The sequence below is a fragment of the Suncus etruscus genome, chromosome 2, assembly GCF_024139225.1.
Source record: "Suncus etruscus isolate mSunEtr1 chromosome 2, mSunEtr1.pri.cur, whole genome shotgun sequence".
NCBI lineage: Eukaryota > Metazoa > Chordata > Mammalia > Eulipotyphla > Soricidae > Suncus > Suncus etruscus.
The window spans coordinates 6434242-6459352 of NC_064849.1; the positions used below are offsets into that span (position 1 = coordinate 6434242).

A 25111-nucleotide genomic window follows, 5' to 3' on the forward strand; every position below is an offset into this window, starting at 1 on the left:
CACATTTCAACAACTAATACAGCCAACAACCTACAATGACACAAACACCAATTTCTGCCTAGCATAGCATAGTTTCTTTAGGGAGGGTGCTGGCCTTGCACACAGCAGACCTGGGTTTCATCCTGGCACCCTTGATAGAAACCTGAGCACCACCAGGAGCGATCCCTGAGCACTACTACTGTGGCCCTTCCCCCAAAAGAACCCACCAGAACAGGCCAGGAGCCCCCTCCAGACACCAATAAACAATTACTGCATGGCAGCGGCTCCCCATGTATCCTTGGCTGCTACACCCCACTCTGGAGAAGCACACACCAAAGTGTAGTGCTCTCCTGAAAAAAGAAATTATCTGCCAAAAAGGCCCGCTTAGAGCAGTCAAAATCACTTGACCCTTTGCGTGGATTATTTGGACATAATTTCATAAGGGCTGTAACTATTTCTCTCTTTATTTTAAACCTTTATTAGAAATCAGGCCTTAGTTATTTCTTCCTACAACAAAGGACAGTGCTAATCCCGCCAAAAAATCTCCCATTCAACAGCTCCCTGTAATTTTTCCTACCTTGGCGCCTAAATTCAGATTTTTTCCATTACTTAGCTCATAATAAAGTAATTTCACTTTTCACCCCGAAACTCTGATACATTCCTCACATTTCACCCGATAATTACTTTTTCCTTCTGTTTTACCCAAAGCAAAGCGAACCCAAAACAAGCTGTCTTTTTCACCGTCAGTATTCAGCTCTTTAATATGCTAATCTAGCCAGGGTCTTTCCATTCTTCTCCCAGTTTCTTTGATGCCTAGAATTTGCATCTGCCTTCCAAGTCTCTAACCTTTAAAAGCTGCCAGCTTAAAAAATAAATTTGTCTTCGTTCCTTGAATGAAGTCCCCATGCAATCTGCGTGGTTTCATTTCATTTCTACAATATATTTCCGTTATTCGCCATTCCACGTGTCCACCTTCTCCCCGTGGAATTTTTCCCGAACTCCACGAAGGATCTGTTTGCAGGTGCTGGCGTCTTGCAAACAGAATATGGCTCATGTATCCTTGGCCTTACATCCAGAGGGGAGGCTGTGGTGGAGCTGGGTGGGTACATTAGGAGGGTAGGCAGGAGGAGAGTCAACATGCCAGGCCATGCTACCTGGGCCCAAGGGAGCCCAGGGAAGCCCTTTACGACCCAATGCCCTGTGACACACTCTCTCATTCACCCACTAACCAGCTCTTCTCTGAAAGGTCGTGTTTAAATACTGTTTTCTCCGGCCAATGAGACAGTACATTCAGCCTGAGAGAGGGATGGGGGAAAGACAAGACACTTGCCTTGCATGCAGCTGACCCAAGGTTTGATTTCCAGCTTTCAATACAGTCACGGAGCTGTACCAGGAGAGATGCCTAAACTCAGAGCCTGGAGTAAGTCCTGAGTACTGGCAGATGTGATGTGCAAACAAAAATTCTCTTTTCCCTATTATAAGCAGGAACCCTACACCATTTGAGTAGCTACAATTATATTTCCTTTGGAAAGAAATCCCTGCACCCACTGGGTGCAATTCAAGGGCTAGTGAGTGAGGCATGTAGCATCAGGCATGTAGCATGTGCCCTGTACCCAGGACACCCAGGGGTGGTAATGGGCCATTACCTGGACTGCTTGGTGTCACCCTTGGTGCTGCTCTGCGTGGTGCTGGCCCAGCAGTGGCATAACCCTCCAGACCACCAGGAGCCACCACCTGAGCCAGGGGCAGCTTGAACTGGCACCGAGTCAGGCTCATCTAGAGCTCTTGTGACCTAGCGAGCATCACTCCTGATGGTGTAGGGTTTTGAGTTCACACACCGTGAGAGAGTCCAAGACCACCTCCAATCATGCAAGGTGCAAAACCGAGTTTATTTGGCTAACCAAGGTTCGAGGCTCAGCCCACTAGGGCAGTCTTGGCAAGGACCCCGAGTCTAATGTTCAAGCAGTTTATAAGGAAATTAGAAGCATTCACAGAACATTAACAGTATAATCATTTCATTGTATAGATGTCTAAATTAATCACTGATTTTTCAGGCTCCACTTTGGTTGTCTAGGGATACTATAATTCAAACTCTGGTTTTCGGGGGAAGTGAATCTCTGATGCAAACCTTGGTCATCAATGGATATTGCTGTTGGTTGGGGGATAATCTGATATAGAACCTGGTTGTAGGGGGTTATTCAGATTCAAACTTTTGGTTGTCAAGGGAAACTTTTTTCAAACTCTCTCTCTCTCTCTCTTTTTTTTTTTTTGGTTTTTGGGCCACACCCAGAGGTGCTCAGGGGTTACTCCTGGCTGTCTGCTCAGAAATAGCTCCTGGCAGGCACAGGGGACCATATGGGACACCGGGATTCGAACCAACCACCTTTGGTCCTGGATTGGCTACTTGCAAGGCAAATGCCGCTGTGCTATCTCTCCAGCCCCTTTTCTTTTTTTCTTTTTCTTCTTTTTTACTCTGGCCCCTTTTCAAACTCTCTTAACTCCCCCTAGTTCCTTATTCCTAGAGGGCACCAACCTTGGTTTTATTTCTGAGTTAACTCTTTCTCTGCCTTAAACTAGGAGTAGAAAGTACACTTTACTAGGGTTTGGGTTTGGGTTTGTCTTAGTTTAGAATTCCTTCTCATAGACTTAGGGGGGAATCATGGTCCTTACATTCCCCCAGTTGTCTTAACAATAGGGAGAAATCATTCTTCCTTGCACAAGGTTCTAGGGTTTTTCTAATTTTTTTTTTTTTTTTTTTTTGGTTTTTGGGCCACACCGTTTGACGCTCAGGGGTTACTTCTGGCTATGCGCTCAGAAATCGCTCCTGGCTTGGGGGGACCATATGGGACACCGGGGATCGAACCGTGGTCCATCCTACGCTAACGCTTGCAAGGCAGACACCTTATCTCTAGCGCCACCTTCCCGGCCCCTAATTTTGACAAACAATTATGGCTGTCTGTCAGCTCAGTGAGATCTGATCAGGCATTTCTAGATCCAGGATATGTGTGTCATTTGGCCATCTGTCTACTCCTTTTTAGCTGGGCTTAGTATTTCCACAACATAACTGCACCATGTAGGGGCCAAAGTGGTGGTGCTAGCGGTAGAGCATCTGCCTTGAAAGCACTAGTCTAGGATGGACCACGGTCCGATCCCTGGCATCCCCTATGGTCCTCCAAGCCAGGAGCAATATCTGAGTGCATAGCCAGGAGTCACAAAGATAGGCCCCAAAACCAAAACCAAAACAAAACAATACAAAAGAAAAACCCTGCAGCATGTGGCACGAGTCACTGTGCAGAAAACCTCTGCGAGTGTTGAACAGATGGGGTCCTTAGAGATCCTGAGAGTTCCCTAAGAGAGAACATGGGTGCACAAACTGCTGGGTTGAGAGAGGAGGCAGCCAGGGCACCCAATAAGCCCTGGCTCCCCAAGCTTCTTGGCCAGCGTTTCCTCTCTGGTGAAATCTGTGTTTCTTGTGAACAAGTTTTCTGGCTCTTTCCTCTCGCATCTCTTTCTTTTTTCTTTCTTTCTTTCTTTTCTTTCTTTCTTTTTTCTTTTCTCTTTCTTTCTTCTTTCTTTTCTTTTTCCTTCTTTCTTTCTTTGTTTTTTCTTTCTTTCTTTTTCCTTCTTTCTTTCTTTATTTCTTTGTATTTTTTTGTTTCTTTCTTTTTCTCTTTCTTTCTTTCTTTTTCTTTTCTTTCTTTCTTTCTTTTTCTCTTTCTTTCTTTCTTTCTTTTTTCTTTCATTCATTCTTTCTTCTTTCTTTTTCTTTCTTTTTCTTTCTTTCTTTTTTCTTTCTTTTCTTTCTTTCTTTCTTTCTTTTCTCTTTCTCTTCTTTCTTTCTTTCTCTTTCTTTCTTTCTTTCTTTCTTTCTCTTTCTTTCTTTCTCTCTTTTTCTTTCTTTCTTTCTTTCTTCTTTTTCTTTCTCTCTTTCTTTCCTCTCTTTCTTTCTTTCTTTCTTTCTTTTCTTTCTTTCTTTCTTTCTTTCTTTCTTCTTCTTTCTTTCTTCTTTCTTTTTTCTTTCTTTATCTCTTTCATTTTCTTTCCTTTTCCTTCCTTCCTTCCTTCCTTCTTTCCTTCCTTCCTTCCTTTCTTTTTTTTTTATGATCAGACAGAGATGGGGAGTGGGTGATTTGAGCGACATATAGCCATGCTCAGGGTTACTCCTATCTCTGTGCTCTGGAATTACTCCTGGATGGATCTGTGAGCACTTAGTGGTGCTGGGAATTGAAGTTTGTGTGCTACTGCTCTAGCCTTTTCTAAATGAGTTTAGGGAGCAGAGCAATAACACAGCATTAGAGCGTTTGACTTCCATGCAGCTGATCTAGGACAAATGATTGTTCGAATCCCGGCATCCAGTATGTTTCCCCTAGCATACCAAGAATGATTTCTGAATGCAGAGCTAAGTAATCCCTGAGCAACATTGAGTATGGCCCTGAAAAAACCCAAATACAAAAAAAAAAGAAAAAAGAAAGAAAGAAAGAAATAAAGAAAGAAGAGAGAGAGAGAGAGAGAGAAAGAAGAAAGAAAGAAAGAAAGAAAGAAGAAAAAGAAAGAAAGAAAGAAAGAAAGAAAGAAGAAAGAAAGAAAGAAAGAAAAGAGAGAAGAAAGAAAGAAAGAAAGAAAGAAAGAAAGAAAAGAAAGAAAGAAAAAAGAAAGAAAGAAAGAAAGAAAGAAAGAAAGAAAGAAAGAAAGAAAGAAAGAAAGAAAGAAAGAAGAAAGAAAGAAAGAAAGAAAGAAAGAAAGAAAAAGAAAGAACGAAAGAAAAAGAAAGGAGAAAGAGTAAGAAAGAAAGATAATAAAGAAAGAAAAAGAAAGAAAGAAAGAGAGAGAGAGAAAAAGGAAGAAAGAAGGAAGGAAGAAGAAAGGAAGGAAGGAAGGAAGGAAGGAAGGAAGGAAGGAAGGAAAAATGATAATAAAAATGCATTCTTAGCTCAGGAGCATTATAAACGCTGATGGCAAGCAGCTTTGTTCTTGGGCCACTGAAGCATTTTCTGTACCAAGGTGAGGGAAGGGGAGGAGTCCCCAGGTTTCAACCTTTACTTCCAGGTGCCTCTTCCTCCCACTTGGGCTCCCAAATGGATCCTTCATTATCTGCATGCCCACCTTGCACATGGCCTGTAGTGTGCACTAGAGGTTAACATGATTCTTTCCAATTGCCTACAGATGGTGGGGTACTCTGGAAGTTGGGGTCCCTGCACTGCCCCCTAAAGTTGTCCCAGAGTCCCGCTGAGCTGCAACCTCGAATGACTTCCAAATAGCATGGCTGGAGGAAGGGGAATTCTCCATCTGTGCACAGACAGGCTGGTCTGAATGACCCTCTCAGGGGTTCAGCTAGACCTCAGCCTGCAGTCTGGAAGGCTGGAGCTCATGGTCTGGACCTGCCCAGCTGGACTCAGGCAGGAGGCCGGGTCTAGAAGCACAGAGACCAGCCAGCACCTCTTTCACCACAGGGAAAACAGAGCTCACCAAGGTGAGCGCCACCTTTGCACCCTATGTTTGGAGTGTTATTTGTGTAGCTGCGTGGCAAGGAATGCATGTACGGCGCCACTCCCAAAAGTTTCTGGAGATCTCCCGAACCCCCCATCCTTCCTGTCGACCTGTGACCCTCATTGCTTCCTGCTGGAGGGGAGTCCATGGGTATAAAGGGCCCGTGACTACCCAGTCCGGAGACCCACGGCTAGAACCACAACTTGCCATCTTAGTCCTCCGAGGTAGGACTCTACAAGACAGAAATGAGGGCTGCCCTCAGGCCTGTCACCCCCTCAGACCTGTCATCCCCTCAGGCCTGTCACTCCTGAGACCTATCACCCACTCAGGTCTGTGACTCCATCTGGTCTGCCACCCAGTCAGACCTATACCCATCCCTCTGGTCTGACATCCCCTCAGAGCTGTCACCACTTGAGATCTGTCAACCCCTCTGGTCTGTCACCCCTTCAGGTCTGTCACCAGACAGACCATCCGTCCTAGCCCTCTAGCCTGTCACACTCTCAGGCCTGTCACCCACCTCTTTCTCAGGAACCAATCCTGTTGCTGTGGCTGAGTCTGCTGCTCTGCAGGGAGGCCTGCTGGGCTGAGCGTGAGTCTGTCCCCCCACCCCACCTTGAGGCTGGGCCACCCCACCACACCCCCACATGAGATTTGGTCTTCCTCTCACCTTCAGAAACTGGGATCAGGGTCCCCATCCCGGAAGCCTGGTATTAGAGCTGAACCCCTGCCTGGGCAGTGTTTCCTGTGGGGGTGATCCCACATCCTCCTGGTTCCTCTCCCACTCCAGAGATATATGGGAATTGCAACGGCCAGAACTTCAGAAGCTCAGTGAACAACGATTCTGACATTAGTCATATCCATGTTTCTTTCGGCACTAACGGCATCATAGAGGGGCGAGGCACCCCTACCTTTCTTCCTCTCTCTGCAGCCCTGAGCAGTGTCTTATGGCCACCTGGCAACAGGGCAACTGACTTGATAATGAGCAGGGCCCAGACTTCACCAGTTACAGGTGCCATGAGAATTTTCAGATCCCCACGGCATCCCTCGAATGCCTCTCTGTTGCAGAATAGGGCTGAAGTTCGGAGATGTCTGGGGGCCCTGGTATGATGTGGATGCAGGCTCATACCAGGAGGTCATTTTTTGGTACAAAGAGCACATGTTGACTGTGACCGTGACCATGACTGGCTCCAGGAATGCATTAAATCACTCACCTGACCTTCTACATCGATCAAATCCACAAATTACACCTCAGGACCAAGTCTGGTATTCGCTTCAGGGCCAATGGGACAGCTATTGGAAAGTGCTCAGAGGAATCATCGGTAAGACACAGAAACAGGGCATCTGTGGCATTGGCTTCAAGTGGAATTACCCTGTGGTCCCGCCAAGTGAGTCTATGGGCTATTAACAACAAAACATGGAATCAGGAAGAGACTACCAACAACCAACAACTAATACAACCAATAATCTACAATGACACAAACACAGGACAATTGGAAGGGTGCTGGCCTTGCACACAGCAGACCTGGGTTTCATCCCAGCACCCTTTATGGAACCCTGAGCACCATAAGTAGTAATCCTGAGCACTACTGGTGTGGGCCCTCCCGACAAATGATCCCACAAGAACAGGCCAGGAGCTCCCTCCCAGACACCAATAAACAAGTCTTGCATGGCAGTGTCTCCAAGTGTGTCCTTGGTCTTCCAGCCAGAGGAGAGGCTGTGGTGGAGCTGGGTGGGAACATTAGGAGGGCAGGAAGGAGGGGAATCAACATGTCAGGCCAGGCTATATGGGCTCAAGGGACCCAGGGAAGCTCCTTACAAACCATGCCCTGTGACACATTCACATTCACTCATTCACCCACTAACCAGCTCTGCAGGAGGTAATTCTGTGGTACAAAGAACACATCGTGAAGGTGACTGGCTCCAGGAATGCATTCACTTACTCTTTGATCCTCTACACTGACCCCAACCACAATTTCCACTTCGGACCAAGTCTGGCATTCCCTTTATGACCTACGGGGACAGCAATGGGAAGGTCATCAGGGCATCATTGGCAAGACGCAGAAGTTGGGTATGTGTGGCATTGGCTTCAAATGGGATTACCCTGTGGTGCCACCAAGTGAGTCTATGGGCTATTGAAAACAACACAGAGAATCAGGAGGAGACTGCCAACAACCAACAACTAATACAACCAACAACCTACAATGACACAAACACCAATTCCTGACTAACATAGCATAGTTTCCACAGGACAATTGGAAGGGTGATGGCCTTGCACACAGCAGACCTGGGTTATATTCTGTCACCCTTGATGGAACTCTGAGCTCTACCAGGCGCTGTAGGCTTCCTGTGTCTCAGAAATCCTTCACAAGAGGGAAGCAGGTAACATGAGAGGACGAATATGAAATATGAAATAATAAAACCAAACACAGAGTATGTGGGCTCAACACATCTGGCAGGAGTGCTATAAATTAAATTTCTCCAAATGGGGTTTTATAGGGGTATGCCAGTCACAGGTGCAAAGTTTAATAATATTTTAGCATATGGGAGTGAGCTGTAATAATTCTGAGTTGCAAAGGAAAACGTCACACTCAGGGCAGCTTTCAACAACCAACCTCAAGGGAAACTAACAAGTAGCAAAAAATCTAGGAACGTGGTCCCCACCAAGATGAACTCTATTGTTAGACCTCAAGGAAGGGCCAAATCCCCTAAGGTGAATTCCCACTTTCTGAGAAAGGTCAATAGTCAATAGTCTAGGATCTCCATGCAGACTATGGCTTTGTTTACCAGATACTGAAGCTGCAAGGACATTTTTTTTATTGCTAAATATCATCCAGAAGAAAGATTCTCTTAGTAATCTTAGGTGCTCGGATTTCAGAAAATAATTTGTTTGAGGCCATATATTTGCCTGAAAATTTACAAAGGAGAGATAGCCAAATAATGACAGAAAATGTAATACCAAGCAAAGCATGGAATTATCTCTTTGAGAAATTCCTCAACTATCCACGCAGGGGAAAAGGCATCCACAGCAGGCCTTTTGAGGAATCCCGTGGGGGCTATTTCAGCTCTTCACACCAGGGAAATCTAGGGCTACATCTGGTGTGCATCCTAAGTTCTCCTTAAGTTTATGCATGCCGTGGCAACCAAAAGTGATCCCTGAGCACTACTGGTGTGGGCCCTCCCTCCAAAAGAACCCACAAGAACAGGCAAGGAACGCCCTACCAGACACCAATAAACAATTACTGCATGGCAGTGTCTCCACGTGTATCCTTGGTGTCTTTGGCCTTTCAGCCAGAGGACAGGCTGGGTGGGAACATCAGGAGGGCAGGCAGGAGGGGAGTCAACATGCCAGGCCATGATATATGGGCCAAGGGAGCCCAGGGAAGCCCCTTACAATCCATGCCCTGTGACCACTAACCAGCTCTTCTCTGGAAGGTCGTGTAATATTTTTTTCTGGGGCCAAATGAGACAGTACATTCAGCCTGGGGGCGAGGGCAGGGGACAACTTGTATGCCTTGTATGCAGTTGACCCAGGTTTGATTTCCAGCTCCCAATATAGTCACCGAACTGTACCAGGAGAGATGCCATAACTCAGAACTAGGAGTAAGTCCTGAGTCCTGGCAGGTGTGATGTCCAAACAAGCATTCTCTTTTCCCTATTATAAACAGGGACATTCCTTCACCATTTGAGAATTGTATTAGCTCCATCAGAAAGGAATCCCTGCACCCACCGCACCCGCTCTTCAGGGCTAGAATGGGGCATGTAGCATCAGGCATGTAGCATGTCCCTGTACCCAGGACACCCAGGGGTGGCTTTGACCCCACACTACACAGAATGGGCCATTACCTGGACTGCTTGGTGTCACCCTAGGCTGCTCTGCCTGGTGCTGGCTCAGCAGTAGCACAGCTCTCCAGACCACCAGGGGCCACCGCCTAGCGAGGGGTAGCTTGGCCTGGCATTGAGTCAGGCTCCTCTGGAGCTCTTGTGACTTAGCAAGCATCACTCCTGATGGTGTTAGGTTTTGAGTTCACACCAGCACTGAGAGTCAAAGGCCACCACCAATCATGCAATGTGCAAAACGGAGTTCATTTGGCTAACCAAGATCTGAGCCTCAGCCCTCTAGGGCAGTCTGGGCAAGGACCCCGAGTCCAATCTTCAAGTGGTTTATATGGAAATTACAAGCATTCACAGAACATTAACAGTATAATCATTTCATTTTATAGATGTCTAAATACATCACTGATATTTCTGGCTCAACTTTGGTTGTCTAGGGATACTAAAATTCAAACTCTAGTCTTCGTGGGGAAGGGAGTCTCTGATGCAAACCTTGGTCATCCATGGATATTGCTGTTTGCTTGGGGATAATCTGATACAGAACCTGGTTGTCGGGGGTTACTCTGATTCAAACATTTGGTTGTCAAGGAAGACTTTTTCCAAGCTCTATTAACACCCCCTAGTTCCTTATTCCTGGAGGGCACCGACTTTGGTTTTATTTCTGAGTTAACTCTTTCTCTGTGTTCAGCCAGGATTTGAAAAGTACACTTTACTAGAGTTTGGGTTTGGGTTTGTCTTAATCTAGAGTCCTTCCCATGGACTTAGGGGGAGAATCTTGGTCTTTACATTCCCCTCTCTGTCTTAGCCACAGGGAGAAGTCCTTCTTCCTTCTACAAGGGTCTAGGTGTTTCTAATGTTGACAAACAATTATGGCGGGCTCTCAGCTCAGTGAGAGGTGATCAGGCATCTCTAGATCCAGCGTATGTGAGTCATTTGGCCATCTGTTTACTCATCTTTAGCTGGATTTAGTATTTCCTCCTCAAACTACAGCATGTAGGGGCCAAAGCGGTGGTGCAAGTGGTAGAGCGTCTGCCTTGCAAGCGCTAGCCTAGGACGAACTGTGGTCTGATCCCCCGGCATCCCATATCGTCGCCCCAGCCAGGGCAGTGTAAATGCTGCTGGCCAGCAGCCTTGCGCTTTGAGTGCTGAGGCCTCTCCTGTATCAAGGTGAGGGAAAGAAAGGAGTCCCAGGTCTCACCCTTTACTTCCAGGTGCCTCTTCCTCCCACTTGAGCTCCCAAATGGTTCCTTGAGTATCTGCATGCCCACCTAGCATATGGCCAGTAGTGTGCACTAGAGGTTAACATGATTCTTTCCAGTTGTCTACATATGGTGGGCCTCTCTGGAAGTTGGGGACCCTGCACAGCCCCTTAAACCCTGTCCCAGAGTCAAGCTAGGCTGCACCCTGGAATGACTTCCTAATAGCATGTCTGGAGGAAGGGGAATTCTCCATCTGTGCACAGACATGTTGCTCTAAATGACCCTCTCGGAGGCTCAATTGGACCTCGGCCTGCAAGCTGGAAGGGCTGGAGCTCAAATTCTGGACCTGTCCTGATGGCCACAGGCAGAAGTCTGGGTCTGGAACCACAGAGACCAGCCAGCACCTCTTTCACCACAGGAAGAACAGAGCCCACCGAGGTGAGTTCCACCTCTGCACCCCATGTTTGGAATGGGAACAGCTTGCCTTCTTGTTATTTGTGTAGCAGTTTGGCAAGGACTTCATGTGTGGCGCCTCCCCCCAAAAGTATCTGAAGATCTCAGGGGCCCCACATTCCTTCTGTAGACATGTGACCCTCATTGCTTCCTGCTGAAAGGAAAGCCCATGGATATAAATGGCCCGTGATGTCCAGCAAACATACCTACGGCCAGAACCGCAACTTCCCATCCCAGTCCTCCCAGGTAAGGCTCTACAAGACAGAATTGAGGGTTGCCCTCAGATATGTTGCCCCCTCAGACCTGTCATCCCCTCAGGCCTATCACCCCTGAGACCTGTTACTCAGGTATGTCACCCACTCAGGTCTGCCTCCCAGTCAGACTTAGTACTCCATTCCTATGGCCTGTCATCCCTGAGACTTGTCAATCCCTCAAGTCTATCACCTCTTCAGGTCTGCCACCCAATCAGACCATCCATCCTATCCCTCTAACCTGTCACACTCTCAAACCTGTCACCCCCTCTCAGGAACCAACCATGTTGCTGTGGCTGAGTCTGCTGCTCTGCAGTGGGGCCTGCTGGGCTGAGCGTGAGTTGGTTCCCCACCCTGAGGTTGGACCCTTCCACCCCAACCCCTCATGAGCGTGGGCCATCCCCTCACCTTCAGTAACTGGGATCAGGGTCTCCCTCCAGGGAGCCTGACTTCAGTGCTGCACCCCTGCCTGGGCAATGTGTTTCCTGTGGGGATGACCTCATATCCACCTGGTTTCTCTCCCACTCCAGATATATACGGGGCTTGCATAGGGCAGAATTTCAACAGCTCGGTGAACAACGATTCTGACATTAGCAACATCCAGGTGTCTTTCGGCACTTTTGGCATCATGAAGGGGTGAGGCAACCCTACCTTGCTTCCTCTCTCTACAGCCCTGAGCAGGGCAAATGACTTGATAATGAGCAGGGCCCAGACTTCACTCGTTACCGGTGCCATGTGGGGTTCCAGAGCCCCATGGCAGCATCCCTTGAATGCCCCTCTCTTGCAGCATTAGGCTGAAGTTCGGAGACGTCTGGGGTTCCTGGTATGGTATGAATGGAGGCTCGTACGAGGAGGCTGATCTGAGGTCCAATGAGCACATCGTGGCTGTCTCTGGCTCCAGGAGAGTGTACATTCGCTCCCTGACTTTCTACACCGACCATGGCCGCAAATTCTCTTTCGGAACTGAGTCTGGAATTGGCTTCATGGCATACCCGGACAGCCATGGGAAGGTGCTCACAGGCATCGTTGGCAAGACGGAGGTCCTGGGTATCTGTGGCATTGGCTTCAAATGGGATGACCCTGTGGTGCTGCCAACCGAGGCTATTGACTACAACGGCACAGACACCAATTTTCCATAGGAAAATTGGGAGGTTGCTGGCCTTGCTTGCACACAGCAGACACGGGTTCGATCCTGACACCCCTTATGGTCTCACCAGGAGTGATCCCTGAGCACTGCTGGTGTGGGCCTTCCCCCCAGAAGAATCCACAAGAATAGGCCAGGAGTCCTTTCCCAGGCACCAATAAACAAGTCTTGCATGGCGGCGTCTCTACAAGTGTTCTTGGCCTTTCAGCCAGAGGAGAGGCTGTGGTGGAGCTGGGCGGGCCTATCAGGAGGGCAGGCAGGAGGGGAGTCAACATGCCAGGCCATGCCCATATGGGCCCAATCGAGCCCAGGGAAGCCCCTTATAATCCATACTCTGTGACACATTTACTCATTTACCGACTAGCCAGCTCTTTTCTGAAGATCATGTTTAAATATTCTTTTCAGTGGTCAGAGATACAGTACAACAGGGGTGGAAGGTGGGTGGGTGAGAGGGACAGACTGGATACTTGCCTTGCATACAGCTGACCCAGGTTTGATTACCAGCTCCCCATATAGTCCCCTAAGCCCTGTCAGGAGAGATCCCTAAGCTCAGAGCCAGGAGTAAGCCTTGAGCACTGACTGGTTTGACATCCCCCTCCAAAAAACAAATATTCTCCTTTTTCTATAATAAACAGGGGAACCCTACACAATTTGAGGAGCTATAATCATATTTGCCCCATCGGAAAGAAATCCGTGCACCCCTGCAACCCCTCTACAGGGCCAGAGTAGGGCTGCCGATCAGGCATGTAGCATGTGCCCTGTACCCAGGACACCCAGGGATGATTTTGACCCCACACTACACAGAATTGGCCATTATCTGGATTTCTGGATGTCACCTTAGGTGTCACTCTGCCCTGTTCTGACCCAGCAGTCGCTCAGCCCACCAGAGCCACGAGGGGACACTGCCTGAGCAAGGGACAGTTTTTCCTGGGACTGAGTCAGGCTCATCTCGAGCTCTTGTGACGAGCATCCCTTCCTTATGATGTTAGGGCTCGAATTGTCACCCAAAGCTGAGAGTCAAAGACCACCTCTAATAATGCAAGGTGCAAAAAGGAGTTTATTTTGCTAACCAAGGTGCGAGCCTCATCCCTAGGGGAGTCTTGGCAAGGACCCCGAGTCCAATCTTCAAGCAGTTTATATAGAAATTATAAGCACTAACAGAACACTAACAGAACAATTATTTTATTGTATACATGTCTTTTTGTTTGTTTGTTTGTTTTTGTTTTTGGGCCACACCCAGCGGTGCTCAGGGGTTACTCCTGGCTGTCTGCTCAGAAATAGCTCCTGGCAGGCACGGGGGACCATATGGGACACCGGGATTTGGGTGTGACCCAAAAACCAAAAAAAAAACAAAACAAAAACAAAAACAAAACCTTTAAACTGACCTTCAATATCTTTCTTAAACTCTTGATTATTCTTTTCAAAATGTTTATCTTTAGGAGCTCATAACACCTTATCCTTACCCCATTCCTACCCAATAAGCATAAGAACACTATAACATGAGTTGAGAGTTTCATACAATCATTTATGCAAAACATTAAATCATTTATAATTTAGAGACTTTTCTTTTTTTTTTTTTTTTTTTTTGGTTTTTGGGCCACACCCAGTAACGCTCAGGGGTTACTCCTGGCTATGTGCTCAGAAGTTGCTCCTGGCTTGGGGGACCATATGGGACACCGGGGATCGAACCGTGGTCCGTCCAAAGTTAGCGCAGGCAAGGCAGGCACCTTACCTTTAGCGCCACCGCCCGGCCCCATAATTTAGAGACTTTTCTTTTCTTTTTTTCTTTACTAAATGACTATCTACTCAGAAATAACTCCTAGCAGGCATGGGGGACCATATGGGACGCCAGGATTCAAACCAACCATCTTAGGTTCTATGTCAGCTGCTTGCAAGGCAAACACCACTGTGCTATCTCTCCGGCCCCATCTAGAGACATTTCAAAAACAATCCAGTTTATAACTATTAAAGGCAACCAAAATTAACTCAAAAAACAAACAAATGTCCCTACTTTTAAAGACCTTAAGTTAATAACTTATAAATTAACCAGGAATTCTAATTGTTTCCTTTAAAGGTGAGTTCAGCCCATTTTATTTTATTTTATTATTTTTGGGTCACACCTGGCACTACTCAGGGGTTCCTCCTGGCTCTATGCTCAGAAATCGCCCCTGGCAGGCACAGGGGACCATATGGATGCTGGGGATTCGAAACCACCGTCCTTTTGCATGAAAGGCAAACGGCCTTACCTCCATACTATCTCTCCGGCCCCAAAGTTCAGCCCATTTTAAATTACCCAAAACTAATAAATATTCCCTTTCGATTCATTTAATTCATATTTGAAAAGAAAAACTTAAATAATTAAACCAAAATCAAATAAATTCAGAAGATATGGTCTCCTTACTGTACGTATAGGTTGTTCCATGTTAAATAAAAGAAAAAATGTATATCCTTAAAAAAAGTATATCCCTTATCACATACTTTTCGTTACTGTGTTTTCTTTTATCAATAACTTAGAACATTTTCGAAATAATTATCTTTTTTCTACATGTATTAGGCTTATCATTTTGCAATTTTAAAATATATACACTCACTATGTCTATAAGTTTCTTGCTGCTTGCCGATTGCAATAGTTTTAAACATGCTATACTGATGGGGAAGCAAAGAAGTTGCTTCTTGCCCTGACAATATAAATAAGTTTTCTTTGGGGCCGGCGAGGTGGCACTAGAGGTAAGGTGTCTGCCTTGCAAAGCACTAGCCAAGGAAGGACCGCGGTTCAATCCCCCCGGCGTCCCATATGGTCCCCCCAAAGCCAGGGGCATTTTCTGAGCACTTAGCCAGGAGTAACCCCTGAGCATCAAACGGGTGGGGCCGAAAAACTAAAAAAAAAAAGTTTTCTTTTTTTTTCTTTTTTTTTTTTTGGGGGGGTGGCTTCGGGTTTAGGGTCACACCCTGGCAGCGCTCAGGGGTTACTCCTGGCTTATACGCTCAGAAATCACTCCTGGCAGACTCGGGGACCCATATGGGATGCTGGGGATTCGAACCACATCCTTCTGCACGCAAGGGCAAACCAACCCTGCCTCCATGCTAATTTCTCCGGCACCAAATAAGTTTTCATCGGCAAATACTTCTAAAAAAGTAATACAATTTGAAAATGTAGTGTTTGCCTAACAAAAAGTCTGAAATAGTTCACTACAAAACAACCCTATAGATGTTCCTTTTCAAGTGCTTAATTTCATTACAGGGTACATTAGTATATGTAATGAATATATATATAGTATATATATATTTCTTTCAAATACAATGACTAAGTTACTTAGACTTTACAAAATGAATCACTTAATTTCAGCAAATGAAGAAATAGTAAAATGGTGCAAATAGTTCCCAAATCAACATAATAAATGCTTTTCAAATCTAAGCATTAAAGTTGCAAAGTCTAAGAAAGATAGAATAAGACTAATTTTACTCCGATTTTGAAAAATTTGTGTTTTATTCAGATACTCAAAATTTTATCTTTTCCTCCAATTTTGAAAACAGTTGCTAGGTTTTTCTTACATCTTACAGGAACAAATTGATCTTTATTATATTTACTAAAGACATATAAATCAGTTTCCCCAAATTTTAGACCTATGACCAACATTAAATTTAATACCTGCAGGCAACAGTTATGAAATTTAGTTATCTCATAAAATTAAACACTCAAAAATTTAATATTATCCTAGGGGCTGGAGCGATAGTGCAGTGATTGGGTGTTTGCCTTGCATGCAGCCAACCCCAGGACAGAACCTGGTTTCAATCCCATATAATCCCCAAACCAGGAGCGATTTCTGAGCACAAGAGCCAGGAGTCACCACCAGAGCATCACTGGGTATGGCCCAAAAACAAAAACAAACAAACAAACAAAAAACATTAATATTATATAAAGAAGGCTAGCCACAACATTTAACACAATATTTTTTAATTTTTTAGATACCTTTAAATTCAAAAAAATTTTCTACAGTAGAAATATAAAATGCCCAAGTTTTTAAAAACTGCTCTTTTTATAGCACAATTGCTTGAATTTAAAACGACTGAAAAATTTTCTTTTCTTTGTTAGTAGTTTTATTTACTCTTTGGACTTATGGACAATAAATCAATTCATATGCTTGTTCTTGCTCAAAGTTCCTGCTTCTTTTTCTCTGGAGGATTTTAAACTATTACAGGCCTGAACTTAAAAAGTTTTTCCAATATCCAATGTCAAATAATTTACTTTTGACCACCCAGAGCCCCCAAGTTGTCAGGGGTTAAACCACCTTGCAACTTCTCTCCTTTGTTGTCTGGCTCCACTGGCCGCGCTCCTTTGGAAACATTACAGCAACTTGCTTAGAAGAGAGGAGAAGGAGCGAGGTCCTCATTCCTTTTCTGGGGCCACACGCTTTCCCACACGGCCCAGACCCAATTCTGAAGGCGCTGGTTCCAGCTCTCCTGACACTGCCTGCTCTGGAGGCAGGAAACTCCCCCACTCCCATGGAAAAGGAGAGGGCAGATTGCAGGGGAGCGAGCTCTCCCCAGAACACTTCACCTCTGAACTTCTCACTAACTTCTCACCTCGCAGCCCCAACAGTCGCCTTCCCTTGGTCACTGTTGTGGGAGGCTCCAAAACATCCAGAGGGGCGAGAGAGGTGACACACAAGCATAAGGTGTTGTCTTGCATGCACTAACCTAGGACTGACTGTAGTACAATCCCCCTGCGTCACATATGGTTCCCCCAAGCCCGGAGCAATTTCTGAGCGCAGAGCCAGAAATTTCTTAGTGTCACGGTGTGGCCCAAAAACAAAACAACAAGAAAGAAAGAAGAAAGAAAGGAAAGAAAGAAAGAAAAGAAGAAAGGAAGAAGGAAGGAAGGAAGGAAGAGGAAGGAAGGAAGGAAGGAAGGAAGGAAGGAAGGAAGGAAGGAAGGAAGGAAGGAAGGAAGGAAGGAAGGAAGGAAGGAAGGAAGGAAGGGAAGGAAGGAAGAAGGAAGAAGGAGGGAAGGAGGGAGGGAAGGAGGGAGGGAGGGAGGGATGAGAGGGAGGAGGGAGGAAGGAAGGAAGGAAGGAAGGAGAGAGAGAAAGAGAGAGAGAAAGAAAGAAAGAAAGAACAAAAGAAAGAAAGAAGGAAAGAAAGAAAGATACAGAATGTTGTATTAATATTAATTATATAGTCCTAGTGGTGCATAAATGAATGACGGTGAGGCCCTTTCTCTGCCCAGCCCCTATGGCCTGGCGGGGTCAGAAGGTATAAGGATGACAGCGAAGAAATGATCCACAGGCAGTCAGATGAAGTTTTAAGAGTTTTAATAAAGTTTTATTACAAGGCCCTAACTGCCATATGCATGTCTCACATGTTTCTGAGCTAAGCAGCCTCTTTGCATCCTCTGCTTCCACCTTCCGTGTCTCTTTGCATGCTGCATCTTCTTGCTCAGTCTCTTTCTCACTCCTCCCCTGAGGCCACTCTAAATTACTAACCACAGACCCCTCCCAGAAGTGGGAGGATCTCCCTTTCCAGGTGAGATAGGCAGGAAGTTAGGGGAGGGGATAACACAACACAGAATAGGACAAGGAGTAGTAGACAAATACAGAAATTAGACACAACCATACCTAGAATGTCACTCATGCTGTACCCAAAGCTTTTCCTTTCCTCCCCTTCGGATCTTACCAAACGAGTCCATCCACCATGCAACAAGTACATAGAATGCCAGGGGCATCCTGGAGCACTCTGCAGGGGAAGCTATCAAACACAATCTGCTAGGCTCACACCAGGACCCAGTTTTGGTGCCTCCTCAGTCGGGTCTCTTGGTCTGGTCAAGACAAGACTGCTCCTGACAATGCAGAGAAAATTTCACCCCACTTTAGTCAGGCCTCTCAGGTCAATTCAAACCACCCCCAATAGTCAGGACTCTCAGTCAGTTCAAGGCAGATAGCCCTGAGTGGGGAGGCCTCCTAGTTCTACTCGGAAAACCCCTGGCAACTTAAGTCGGGCCTCTCAGTTGTACTTGAACCGCCCCTGACTACTTGCAGGCTTTTTAATTCTATTCTCCCTAAACTGGGGCTGGCCAGAACCCAGGCCAAGGGGGAGTCAATCTCAATGAACCCCCATATGTTAGGGTTCGAGTTGACACTTGGAACTGAGAATCAAAGAACACATCCAATAATGTAAGGTGCAAAAGGGAGTTTATTTGGTTAACCAACATATGAGCCTCATTCCACTAGGGGAGTCTTGGTAAGGACCCTGAATCAAATCTTCAATCAGTTTATATAGAAATTATAAGCATTGGGCCGGGCGGGTGTGCGCTCGAGGTAAGGTGCCTGCCTTACCTGCGCTAGCCTAGGAGACGGACCGCGGTTCGATCCCCGGCGTCCCATATGGTCCCCCAAGCCAGGAGCGACTTCTGAGCGCATACCAGGAGTAACCCCCTGAGCGTCACCGGGTGTTGGCCCAAAAACCAAAAAAAAAAAAAAAAAAAAAAAAAAAAAAAAAAAAAAAAAAAAAGAAATTATAAGCATTAACAGAACATTACCAGAGCAATTATTTCATTGTATACATGTCTTAATTAATCACTGATTTTTCTTACTCAACTTTGGTTGTCTAGGGATTACTATATTTCAAACCTGGTTGTCTGGGGGAATCTCTGATTCAAACCATGATCATCAAATGCTATTCCCTATCGTGTGTGTGTGTGTGTGTGTGTGTGTGTGTGTGTGTGTGTGTGTGTGTGTGTGTGTGTGTGTATGTGTGTGTGTGGTGGGGAGATACTCTGATACAGACCTGGTTGTCGGGTTACTCTGATTTAAACTTTGGGTTATCAAGAGAACCTTTTTCCAAGCTCACCAACCCCTAGTTTCTTATTTCCGGTGGGCACCAACTTGGATTTTATTTCTGAGTTGACTCTCTGCCATCAGCCAGGAATGGAAAGTAGGGTTTAGCTTTTAGTCTAGAGTTCCTTCTCATGGACTTTAGGGGGAGATCTTGGTCCTTACAATGGCTCTGGGTCCCACTGTGCAGGGCCGGGAGCGCAGTGCAGACTGAAAAGCTGAGGCCCATCCTTTCGGGGACTGCAGGAACCACACTCTTCTCCCCCTGCTCCGGTCCTCAAGACTATTGTCTTTGTTTGCTGCTGCCCTGGGGCCTTGGCAGGATTTGGAGCCCAAATGTCAGTATCCTAAATCCCAGACATGCCCAGTGGGTGCACAAAGGCTCTGTGTGTGCTCTGGTCAGGGTAGTGGCTGCTGCCTCAGAAGTCAGTTCCAGACAAGACTCTAGATTGGGGTGCAAGGGAGCCTAAGGCAGACTCTGGGGTGAGGATGATGACTGGCAATCCTGCTGTGGGGCAGAAGAGAAGGCATAGCAGGACTTGGGGAGCTTGAGCCACTGTGCAAAAAAAAAAAACACAAAACAAACAAACAAAAAAAACCCTGAGAATCAAGAGCTTCTCAGGCCTATGAAGAGCCTGAGAGTTCCCTACAAGAGAACATGGGTGCAAAAACTGCTGGGTTGAGGGAGGAGGAAGCCAGGGCACCTAGTAAGCCCTGGCTCCCAAGACTTCTTCACCAGTGTTTCCTCTCTGGTAAGTCTATGTTCTCTTGTGAACATGTTCTTCCCTCTCACATCTTTCTAAATAAGTTTCTTTCTTTCTTTTCTTTTTTTTTTTTTTTTAATGAGTCAGGAAAGAGGTGGGGAAGGGTGGTTTGGGCGACACCAAGCCATGCTCAGGGTTACTCCTGTGTCTGTGCTCAGGAATTACTCCTGGAGGACTCTGTGAGACCAGATGTGGTGCTGAGAATTGAACCCAATTGACTTTGCATGCTATTGCTCTAGCCCCATCTAAATCAGTTTCTTGGAGCCAGAGCGATAACACAGCAATAGAGAGCATTTGACTTGCACTCAGCCAATCCAGGATGGATGGTGTTCAAATCCAGGCATTTAATATGATCCCCCGAGCCTGCCAGGAGTGATCTCTGAATACAGACCCAGGAAAGTAACCTCTGAGTGTCACCAAAAAAAAAAAAGCCCAGCCCCCCCCCCAAATAGGAAAAATAAAGGAGAAATGATAAAAAATGCATTCTTAGCTCAGGGTCCGTGTAAATGCAGATGGCAAGCAGCCTTGGGTTTCGGCCACTGAGGCCTGGCCCTGGAACATGGTGAGGGAAGGGGAGGGAGCCCCAGATCCCAGCCTTAAATTTCAGGTGTCTCTTCTCCCATTTTGGACTCTTAAATGGGTCCTTGGGTAACCAAGGGTACCTTGCACATGGCCGGTAGTGTTCACTAGGGTTAACATGATTCTTTCCAGTAGCCTATAAATGGTGGGGCCCTCTGGAAGTTGGGGCCCCCTGCACAGACCCCTCCACCCTGTCCAGCTCAACTGTACCCCGAAATGTCTCCCTAATAGCATGCCTGGAGGGAAGGGGACCTCTCCATCTGTGCACAGACATCCTGCCCTGGACGACCCTCTCAGAGGGTTCAATTGGAGGACCTTAGCCTGCAGGCTGAAAGGCTAGAGCTTATGGTCTGGACCTGCCCAGATGGGCTCAGGCAGGAGTCTGGGTCCGGATCCCACAGAGACCTGCCAGCACCTCTTTCATCACTTGCAGGACAGAAATCGATTGAGGTGAGGCAGACCAGCAAGCGCCACCTCTACACCCCATGTTTGGAGTGGGGACAGCCTCTCCTCACAGTTGTTTGTGTAACTGCGGGGCCAGGGACTGCATATCCGGAGCCTCCCCCCAGAAGTTGCTGAGGATCTCCTGGGCCCCACAGTCCTTCCTGTCTACCTGTGACCCTCATTGCTTCCTGCTGGAGGTGAGCCCATAGGTATAAAGGGCCTGTAACAGCCCAGCACACAGACCCACGGCCAGAACTGCAACTTACCATCCCTGTCCTGCCAGGTAAGTCTCTACAAGATAGGAATGAGGGCTGCCCTCAGGCCTGTCATCCCTCTGGTCTGTCATACCCTCAGGCCTGTCACCCCCTCAGACCTGTCATCCCTTCAGACCTGTCACCCCCTCAGACCTGTCATCCCCTCAGACCTGTCATCCCCTCAGCTGGTCACCCCCTCAGGTTTGTCACCTCCTCAGGTCTGTCATCCCATTCCTCAGGCCCGTCACCCCCTCAGGTCTGCCACCCAGTCAGACCTGTCACCCTATTCCTCAAGCTGGTCACCCTCTCAGATTTGTCATCCCCTCAGGTCTGTCACCTCCCTCAGACCTGTCATCATCTCCACCTGTCATCCCTTCATGCCTGTCACCCCCTCAGGTCTGTCACCCCCCTCAGGTCTACCACCCAGTCAGACCTGTCACCCCATTTCTCTGGCCTGTCACACCCTCAGACCTGTCATCCCCTCCCTCTAACCTGTCACAATCTCGGATATGTCACCCCCACCTCCTCAGGAACCAATCATGTTGCTGTGGCTGAGTCTGCTGCTCTGTAAGTGGGGCCTGCTGGGCTGAGCGTGTGAGTCTGCCCCACCCCAACCTGAGGCTGGACCACCCCACCACACCCCCCACATGAGCTTGGGCCATCCCCTCACCTTCAGAAACTGTGGGTCTCTGTGCCGGGAGCCTGGCTTCAGTGCTGCACCCCTGCCTGGGCAGTGTGTTTTCCTGTGGGGATGACCCCATATCCCCCTGGTTTCTCTCCCACTCCAGAGATGTACGGGACTTGCACAGGCCAGTACTTCAGCAGCTCGGTGAACAACAATTACGACATTAGCGGTATCCAGGTGTCTTTCGGCTCTATTGGCATCATGAAGGGGTGAGGCGGGCGCCCCTTCCTTGCCTCCCTCTCTCTGCAGCCCAGAGCAGCTTCTTAGCACCACCTGGCAGCAGGGCAATGAATTGACAATGAGCAGGGTCCAGACTTCACCTGTTAAGGGTGCCATGGGGGGGGGGGTTCCAGAGCCCCATGGCGGCAACCCTTAATTTTCCCTCTCTTGCAGAATCAGACTGAAGTTAGGAGATGTCTGGGGCCCCTGGTATGGCGTGAATGGAGGCACAACCCAGGAGATTGTTCTGTGGCCCAACGAGCACATTGTGGCCGTGTATGGCTCCAGGAAAGCCTTCATCCGCTCCCTGGCCTTCTACACTGACCAACACCGCTACCTCCCCTTCGGGACCAAGTCTGGCAGTTCCTTCATGGCCTACGCGGACAGCTCTGGGAAGGTGCTCACGGGCATATTCGGGCAGAAGCGGGCCCTGGGCATCTGTGGCATTAGCTTCACATGGGATTACCCTCTGGTCACCCCAAACACAGATGATGACCAAAACACAGGTGATGACCAAAAGACAGGTAATGAACAAAACACGAATAATAACCCAAACACAAATAATGACCAAAACACAAATAAGGAGGAGGATTCCAGCACACCAGAAGCCCCACAAACAACCACCAACACCACACAATCCACAGTCACAACCAAGACTGGCAAATAATAATTTCCATAGGACAATTGGGATGTGCCGGTCTACCTTGCACACACAGATCCGGGTTCAATCCTGTCACCCTTTATGGTCCCCTGAGCACCACCAGGAGTGATCCCTGAGCGATACTCATGCGGGCCCTCCCCCAAAAAAATCCCACAAGAAACGCCAGGCGCCTCCTCCCAGACACCAATAAACAAGTTCTGCATGGCAGCGTCTCCACGTGTGTCCTTGGCCTTCCAGCCAGAGGAGAGGGTGTAGTAGAGCTGGGGGGTACATGAGGAGGGCAGGCAGGAGGGGAGTCAAATGTCAGGCCATACTCGATGGGCCAAGGGAGCCCAGGGAAGCCCCTTATAATCCATGCTCTGTGACACATTTATTCATTCACACCACTAACCAGCTCTTTTCTAGAAGGTTGTGTTTAAATATTGTTTTCCGGAGCCAGAGAGACAGTACAACGGGAGTGGGTGGGTAAGTAGGATAGACACGACACTTGCCTTGTACGCAGCTGACCCAGGTTTTATTTCCAGCTTCCTATGTATTATTCGTGTTCCTATGTAAAGCCCTTCCAGGAGAGTTCCCTCAGCTCAGAGCCATGAGTAAGCCCTGGAACTGGCAGCTGTGACACCTAAACAAACATTTTTTTTCCTATTATATGCCCTTTATAACGCGCACTCTCCTCCAGCAGGCAGTAGTGAGGGTCATGTTTAGACTTGAGGACTTTGGGACCCATGAGAGATTCCCAGATCTCTCTTTTGGGAGAGATGCCAGATATGCAGTCTCTAGTCCCACAGCTACACAAACAACAGGAGGCGAGGCAAGGCTGTCGTCCCTGCTCCAAACATAGGGTGCAGAAGTGGCTCTTGCTGGTCTGTCACCTTGGTGGTTCTGCATGTGGTGAAAGAGGTGCTGGCAGGGTCTCTGTGGGGTCTGGACCCACCCTCCTGCCTGTACCCAGCTGGGCAAGGCCAGACCATGATCCTGCAGGCCAAGGTCCAGCTGAACCCCTGAGAGGGGCGTCCAGAGCAGGGTGTCTCTGCACAGATGGAGAGGTCCCCTTCCTTTAGGAAGGTCATTCCAGGGTGCAGCTCAGCTGGACTCTGGGACAAGCTGCAGGGGTCTGTGCAGGGTCCCCACTTTTTAGTGGGCCCCACCATCTGTAGATAACTGGAAAGAATCATGTTAGCCCCCAGTGAACACTACTGGCCATGTGCAACGTGGTCATGTGTTTACCCAAGGATCCATTTGGGAGCCCAAGTGGAAAGAGAAGAAGCACCTGGAAGTTAAGGCTGGGACCTGAGGTGCCTCCCCTTCCCTCATCATGTTCGAGGTCTTGCCTCAGTGGCTGAAACCCAAGGCTGCTTGCCACCTGCATTTACACAGTCCTGAGTTAAGAATTCATTTTTAGAATTTCTTCTTTTATGGGGGAGGAGGTTTTGGGAGTCATCCTGGTGGTGCTCAGGGGTTACTCTTGGCTCTTAGCTCAGAAATCACTCCTGGCAGACTCGGGATATTATATGGAATGCCAGGAAACAAACCTGGTCCGTTCTAGGTTGGCTGCATGCAAGGCAAATACCCAACCACTGTGTTATCGCTCTAGCCCCCTGGAATTTACTTAGAAGGAGCTAGAGCGATACCACAATGTGAAGGGTGTTTGCCTTGCACAAAGCTACAGGGTTCAATTCCCGGCACCACATATGGTCTCACAGAGCCCTCTAGGCATAATTCTTTTTTTTTTTTTTTTTGGTTTTTGGGCCACACCCGGTAAAGCTCAGGGGTTACTCCTGGCTTGGGGGACCATATGGGACACCGGGGGATCGAACCTCGGTCCGTCTAAGGCTAGCTCAGGCAAGGCAGGCACCTTACCTTTAGCACCACCGCCCGGCCCTAGGCATAATTCTTGATGTCTCCCTACCACCCTCTCTCCTGACTCATTTAAAAAAAAAAAAAAAAAAAGGAAACTTATTTAGAAAGATGTGAAAGGGAAGAGCAAAAAGAACATGTTCACAAAGAGAACACAGAGTTCTCCAAAAAGGAAAGGCTGGCAAAGAAGATTCAAGAGCCAGAGCTTATTGGGTGCCCTTGCTGTCTCCGCGCTTAGCCCAATAGATTTTGCACCCGTGTTCTCTATTAGGGAACTCTCAGGCTCTCCACGGGTCTCTGTCAGATCCTGCTCACAGGTATTCTGCACAGTGGCTACTGCCACAGGGACCTGCTCTGCCCATGGAAGTAAAGAATCTGCAGCCTCTGCTCCCTCTGCTCCTTGTGCGCCCAGTTAGAGTAACCAGGGAGCTCCTGCCACCTCTAAGCCTTGGCCAAACTTCCCCACTGACTGTC

General features: G+C 47.6%; 1 protein-coding gene across 1 annotated transcript; it reads left to right on the top strand.

The window, feature by feature from the left end:
- The first annotated feature begins 11138 nt into the window (after positions 1-11138).
- On the top strand, positions 11139-12339 carry LOC126001586 (prostatic spermine-binding protein-like). The gene is made up of 4 exons (XM_049768867.1): positions 11139-11195; positions 11476-11536; positions 11731-11836; positions 11988-12339. The coding sequence occupies exons 1-4, from the start codon at positions 11139-11141 to the stop codon at positions 12337-12339; spliced, it is 576 nt and encodes a 191-aa protein (XP_049624824.1).
- The last annotated feature ends 12772 nt before the right edge of the window (positions 12340-25111 follow it).

Excerpts from the sequence above, each read along its gene's own strand:
- LOC126001586 (XM_049768867.1), top strand. The coding sequence starts at position 11,139 with ATGTCCAGCAAACATACCTACGGCCAGAACCGCAACTTCCCATCCCAG. Across the intron at positions 11,196-11,475 it reads TCCCATCCCAGTCCTCCCAG|GAACCAACCATGTTGCTGTG; the intron begins GTAAGGCTCTAC and ends ACCCCCTCTCAG. Across the intron at positions 11,837-11,987 it reads ACTTTTGGCATCATGAAGGG|CATTAGGCTGAAGTTCGGAG; the intron begins GTGAGGCAACCC and ends CCTCTCTTGCAG.